General features: G+C 33.0%; 1 protein-coding gene across 1 annotated transcript; it reads right to left on the bottom strand.

The window, feature by feature from the left end:
• Window positions 1-6,795: 6,795 nt before the first annotated feature.
• Window positions 6,796-7,236, bottom strand: LOC107061375 (ribosomal protein S12, mitochondrial). The gene has a single exon (XM_015310537.1). The coding sequence runs from the start codon at window positions 7,234-7,236 to the stop codon at window positions 6,796-6,798; it is 441 nt and encodes a 146-aa protein (XP_015166023.1).
• Window positions 7,237-7,552: the final 316 nt, after the last annotated feature.

Below are 7,552 nucleotides of genomic sequence, written 5' to 3'. Positions count from 1 at the left end.
ATAATGAAATTGGGATTTTTCCCCGACTTAAGTCACGACTAGCCCGCTACAGTGGGACCCATCCTGCTATAGCAGCCTGCACAGAGACAAAACCTCAAAATTTGAGTTTCAAACTCCCATTTCACAACATAATTTCAAACCAGGATGTTCTAAAATTACCCTTTCACACCAAGATCAGTTTCGGGAGTTTTACTCACTTGAATTCGATTATGTAAAGCCGTACATGCTCCTTAACGCCTTGGTTATCCACTCATGTGATCAAATTCATAATTTGATCCCCCGTTCATTACCAGATTTATCTAGACCTCACATGACTCAGATTTCGTCCAAGTCTGGCCTAGGTTAGAAATTTCCAATTTACTACAAAAAGTTTTCTGGCCCAAAATCCTTCCCCATTGGTTTTTCCATAACGACGGAAACAAGTCGTTACAAAATATATATATATATATATATTAGAAAATCTATTAAACATAGATTATTCGAAAACTTTGGCCTGACCAAGTTTCATCCTTTAAAGGTAATACTAATTAATAATTTCAAAATTTACATGACAAATTATGACAGTTGTCTTAAAATACTATGTTTGTTTTTCCTTCATAATCGATCAAAGTTAACATGAAAAACAATTTTATAAATGTCAAGGAAACATCTTCCAAACAGAAGGTACGCTAATGAACAACAGTTATCACGCCTCAATTCTAATCAAATTGAATTAATCATTTCAATTATTATATATGGTCCACATTGCTTCATCTAAACTCTTTAATAAAACTATTAAAACTCTAATTGAAGATGAAATTTATACCCAAAACTCAAAGAAGTTTGTTTATTTTTTATACCATACGATTCAATAAAATATGTTACTTTTCCATTTTAACTAACTAAATATTATAGTAATAAAATAAGAAGATTGGATTGTCAACACTAGTTCTTATTAATAGTATCTTCTTCTTTTTTTATTTGCAAACATAGTTTTTAGTTCATTTCTTGGAATTTCTTGTTTACATGTAACAAGTATTACTTGTGTAATTTATTTATCATGGGAGGTTTGTCATCTTTTATCATAGGACTTGCTTTACTTTAAGGGACTCGAATTTAATTTATGTTAATATATGATCATGTAATTATGGCACAACCAACCTCATGTTATAAGGAAAATAAGAAAGACTTTCTAATATAGAGGAGGGTTTATTGCACTTTTTTCTAATATAGAGGAGGGCTTATTGCACTTGGAACCTTTGATGCATATACATTTCTATACCTTTCACAGTGGAACCTTTGATGCATATACATTTCTATACCTTTCACAGTGGAACCTTTGATGCATATACATTTCTATACCTTTCACAGTGGAACCTTTGATGCATATACATTTCTATACCTTTCACAGTGGAACCTTTGATGCATATACATTTCTATACCTTTCACAGTGGAACCTTTGATGCATATACATTTCTATACCTTTCACAGTGGAACCTTTGATGCATATACATTTCTATACCTTTCACAGTGGAACCTTTGATGCATATACATTTCTATACCTTTCACAGTGGAACCTTTGATGCATATACATTTCTATACCTTTCACAGTGGAACCTTTGATGCATATACATTTCTATACCTTTCACAGTGGAACCTTTGATGCATATACATTTCTATACCTTTCACAGTGGAACCTTTGATGCATATACATTTCTATACCTTTCACAGTGGAACCTTTGATGCATATACATTTCTATACCTTTCACAGTGGAACCTTTGATGCATATACATTTCTATACCTTTCACAGTGGAACCTTTGATGCATATACATTTCTATACCTTTCACAGTGGAACCTTTGATGCATATACATTTCTATACCTTTCACAGTGGAACCTTTGATGCATATACATTTCTATACCTTTCACAGTGGAACCTTTGATGCATATACATTTCTATACCTTTCACAGTGGAACCTTTGATGCATATACATTTCTATACCTTTCACAGTGGAACCTTTGATGCATATACATTTCTATACCTTTCACAGTGGAACCTTTGATGCATATACATTTCTATACCTTTCACAGTGGAACCTTTGATGCATATACATTTCTATACCTTTCACAGTGGAACCTTTGATGCATATACATTTCTATACCTTTCACAATATTTTATAATCAATGTGTCATAATTTCTTGTAAATTTAATTTGTACAAAAATTATAGAGCAATTTGTGATTTGCACCCCTAATATATGCCTTCTTTTATGACTTACATCTTATCTTATCATTTTTAATGATTTACACCCTAATCTTCTTAGTTTTTTGCAAGAGCATAAAATATCTCATTTTTCAATTGTTTACAAGAATAAAATAGGAAATTACATATAAAGAAAAACAAAAGGTGATTTAAAACATAAAAGCAATATTAAGTAGAAGTCATTTGTTGCTTCTTTTCCATTAAAATGAAGAACAATCATTTGTTTCTAATAAAAAAAAATTGTTATCTGTGTTGGAGGGGACACCATTAATTTTGAAGATAAATCTCTTTTATTTTGGTCAAACAATTGTTTCTTCCAACCAATTGGTATTTATGTTGTTTAACTAGTGGTTATTGATTTATATAAGTTATTACAAGTAAATCCAGATTTTGTAGGCTCCTTTTCTTTCTTTTTTTCTTTTTTGTTGAGTGAATTTCTTTTGTTTATAAGTAGATGAGAAATGTTTGTTTCCGTCTTTATTTTCTAACTCTGTACATATATTAAAAAAGACAGTCTAGAACAGTCAATTATGCTATCGATAGAAAGTAATTAATTAATTATTTTTATTATTTTTATATTCTAACAAATATAATAACTTATTAGTTTTTCTGTTTTATCCTAAATAATTGAAAAATATGAAGCTTTATAATTTTGTAAAAGAACTAAGAAGATTAGGGCACAAATCATTAAAAATGATAGAATAAAGTATAAGGCAGAAAAGAGACCATACATTACCAGCAAATCACAAATTACTCAAAATTATATGTTGACTAAATGAAATATAGATATATATGAATTAGACTCGGTTTATATATATATATATATATATTAATTTTATTTCCACAACAAAGTAAAAGATGAAAAAAGGAGATGGCTAACATTTAAATACACTTATTTATTAGCTGGTACTTTGGTTTTATTTTCTTATAGTAATCATTACTATATGAGGTCAAAAAATGGCATCTTAATAATTTTGTAGGAACACTATCGGCTAAGGGCCAAAAACAAAAAATACCAATAAGTTATAAAATTAAATTATTAAGAAACAGAAAAAAGTGAACATAATACTTTAGCATAAATATTTTCATGTCTCCGTATTTATATCAAAATAAATAATTTAATTTTACCAATTAAAAATATAAAATTACATCATTCAATCATATTCAAGCAATAGATATATTTATGAAAAATATATATCTAGAATTTATTAGTTTAACGTAAATCATGCATATACTGAAAATTCGTTAAAAAAATGCTTTTGTGATAATTTAAAGTACACTAATAATCTCATTTATAACACAGAGTTGGCCATAAGAAATCAAACGAAGAAAACATGTTATTTATCAATTACCACTATATGGATTACATTTTTTATTCATAAAAGATTCATTCACTTGCCAACTTTTTTAAACCAGACAAATCGCAAGCAGACAAATTGAGCTAATAAAAAGAGAATATTATTTTTTCTTCTTTTCTTCTACTTTATGTTTCTTTTTCACTAAAGCAGACATAATTCGGGGCCTATATATTGTCTATTTCAATTCAATTATTAATAAATCAATAAGACAAAAGAAATCAAAAGATGATAAACAGTACATAAGGTGGGTGGCTTCTCAATCTCTTCTCTGCAATAATGTAATATTCCTCTGTTTTAATTTGTATTATATATAATTTGCAAAAATTGAAAAAATATAAAAAATATAAAATAAATTATACCTTGTGATTTCAAATTTATAATAAAATTTGTGTTATTATACATTTTTAAATAGGGATAAAATAAAAATATCTTATTAGTTATTTTAAATATTAAATATATTATTTTAAAATATATTGATAAAAAGTAATATCGTATAACTTAAAATAAAAGAAATAACAGTAATCAAAATTTTTTGACACAATCATATGACAGTGTGAATAGTTAGACAATCTTGTCAAATATTCTCCTATTCTGGGTTGACAAGATTTTTATTTTGATAATTGTTTTTCCCTCATGCAATCAATACATAAATATATTAGTGTAGAACTATGAAGTATTATTGAAGCTCTTAAACTTAATTATCAGATTATAGTTTGTCACGATCCAGACCGTCGTGATTAGCATCCACACTAACCCTCCGGTGAGAGAACCATTACTACAATCCAACTAAGCAACTCAACGTTAAACTAAACATTTAAAGATACGAAAGCAGGTTTAAATGTCTAAGAAAAATGGAGTTCTCATAAACTCCGAGAGTAAAACAAAACAACTACCAACATTTGCAGAAAACAACTCTTAGAACCTGAAAGTCAATGTGCCAAAACTCTAACGATTAACAAGTCTAAGGAAAAGGGGTGCAACCCAGAAAACTAAAACATAACAGCCTAATAGATAGTCTAAGTCCGAAAAGAATGGACTAAACAAAAGAGGACTCATGGCAGCCTGGAAGAACTGGATCACCCTTGAATCCGATCTCGATCAGTTATCTCCTAGCTGAGGTCGATCAGTAACCGCCTGAAGATGTCATGTACTCAACAAAGAACGAGCAAGTGCAGCATCAGTACACAAAGCATAGTGTACTGGTAGGATCACGCGACTACTCCCATAAGCACAATATACAACGAACAATTACAACACAATAAGCATACATATACAGAATACAACTCAGTCATCACTTTAGAACAACATACAGTCTCTCATTATCAATGACAAGTAGACATGCATAACCTAACAATCACAATGGTCCTCTCATGGAACCCATACCCAAATTGTTAGTGTGTTAGAACGTGACACTCGATCCAATGTATGCGTCAGAACGTGACACCCGATCCAATGCATGTGTCAGAACGTGACACCAGATCCAATATATGTGTCAGAACGTGACACCCGATCCAATGCATATGTCAGAATGTGACACCCGATCCAATAGATGTGTCGGAACGTAACATTTTTTCCAGTCAGCACAACCACAATTACAATCACACTCATAATGAACAATACTCACAGTCATACAATCAAGTAATGGGTTCATGTCATGTAATCATTCATATACATATACTCATTTGCATTAGATTCGATTCACATTCATTATTCTCATACATGCATGCATACAACGAAGCAATTACCGACATATATCACACAAACAAGAAATCAAATCATTAAGGAAAACAAGGCAATAGCTTCGGTTAAAGCAAATCCCAAAATAGCATAACCAAATAATTGTTTTGCCAATGAATGATTTCTCGCAACAGAATTAAGGAACTGAAAACATTTCCAATACCGGCAGCAGCTCCCGCTGAAGCAATTGTAGCAGCTCCTGCGCCGATTCATTTTGCACCTTCTAATCTTACATAATAATAAAGAAAGTTAGCTCTTTATTTGTTTATCTCGCCCTTCTTTCTTTTCTTCAATTTTAGATGGTAAAAAAGAGAATGGAATTCCGATCTTGTACCCAAAGTGCAAAAGAGAATGGAATTTCCGATCTTGTACCCAAAGTGCGGTACACCTCACACCAACCCAAACTCCCTACCCTCATAAAAAAAAGTGACCCCCTTTGTTTGATTAGTCAGTTTTCAAGAGGGGGAAGTTCTTATGGCAATCTCAGGCATACTACTAATCGATTATTTGGCCTGATTGAAACAACCTAGGAAAGGTTGTCAGCCTACATAACCAACTTCTCATACCAAGAAAGCCAGGTATCAGATCCCTGTAGTTCGAGCCCTTTTTTTTTCCCCAGTTCCTGTACGTGGAATGATTTCCAGTGAGTAAAGTAGTCTGGGGGAAAGATAAGCCCTACCCACTATCCTTTCCCAAAAAAAGGGGGATCGTCCTCGAGAGGACTCAAACTACAACTTATATTTAACCAACCAAAACCACTTCCCCCCATTATTGTTAACGCAATATGTACGGCTTGCGCAAAAAATTCACTATATATTCATAATTATTGGAAGCAATTATAGATATATAACAAGAGCTATAAATTAGCTTCATTTTGTTCTCCTAGAAAAATCTTTATTACATTAAGTGTAGTGTGTCCTGCTGGGAGTGGAATTAAAGCTAGTAAAAAAAGGGGTCCAGAAAAGTGTGGCTGATTTGTTCTTTTACCATGTCAGCCACACTCTCATTTAGTCGATCTTGATAGTCCGAATACGAGAAGTGTCTTAATCTAGACACTCTCCAAGTTGATAGGATCCAAATGAAAAAAGGAAATACAATGGTAGGATTTGCCATCTTTCTTATTAAATAATGAAAAACCAATTGATCGGGAAAGGTCTTGTTCATGGTGGTAAGCGAGGGAGGATTTAGTAAAGGGATAATGCCGCTTTATACTAATATAGTCCCGAGTTGGTAATTAGAGTTAGAAGCTTCACAGCTTCCTCCACTCACCTCCACGGGCGAATATAGTCTACTAGACTAGCCAAGAAAGAGTGACGTAGACTATATTCTAGGTCATTCGGAAGGGCTCCGTATAGTTTTGGGGTGTAACGTTGTGGTTGTTCCCTCTCCTTTCAGTCGAGTGACTTCGTGCCTATCCTTACCGAGAAAAAGGAGTTCCAGAGGCATCTTCCATTCATATCTATTTTGGTTTTTCCGCACCATATTTTGATCTGCCTCTTCTTCGATCCGGAATTCCCAGCAAATCCTTGACTCCTCGAATACAATGGAATTTCACACCTGGCGAATCTTTCACTCTACCTCCTCTTATTAAGACCATAGAATGTTCCTGCAAATTATGACCTTCGCCTGGAATGTGAGCAAATATATCATGTCGATTGCTCAACCGTACTTTGGCTATCTTACGTGGAGCTGAATTAGGTTTTTTCGGTGTTCTCGTTGAAACACGCGGGCATACTCCTTGCTTCTGGGGACATTGATCCAAAGCTCGAGTACAGTCCGTGCGCCGTTTTTCTTCTTTACCATGACGATTAATGTAGGCATCGCTCTTTCCTTTGTCCTTCCCCCCGATTTTTGCCCTATCACTAGTGGTTACTCCCGATCCGAAGCACCCCTTTTCCATTCATAGAGAGATCCAATCGTCAAAATCAATAAAAAGGCCATCATGGACCAAGATCCAAATGGATCAATCTTGTTGGGAGGTACTGCCCAAGGAAAGAAAAAGGTTACTTCCGGATCAGGAATAATAAATAAAAATGGAAACAAGATAAAATCTTATATCAAAACGACTTCTGGCATCACAGGAAGGATCGAAACCACATTCGTAGGCCGACAATTTTTTTGGATAGGTCGAAACTATTGGAAGAAAATAGAAAAGGAAGACCGAGTGGGATCAAAGAAACTAGCGGGCTGATCACTAAATAGATACAAATAGGTGC

Source organism: Solanum tuberosum, unplaced genomic scaffold, assembly GCF_000226075.1.
Source record: "Solanum tuberosum cultivar DM 1-3 516 R44 unplaced genomic scaffold, SolTub_3.0 scf00135, whole genome shotgun sequence".
NCBI classification, from domain to species: Eukaryota; Viridiplantae; Streptophyta; class Magnoliopsida; order Solanales; family Solanaceae; genus Solanum; species Solanum tuberosum.
This window is presented reverse-complemented; position numbering and strand designations above follow the sequence as displayed.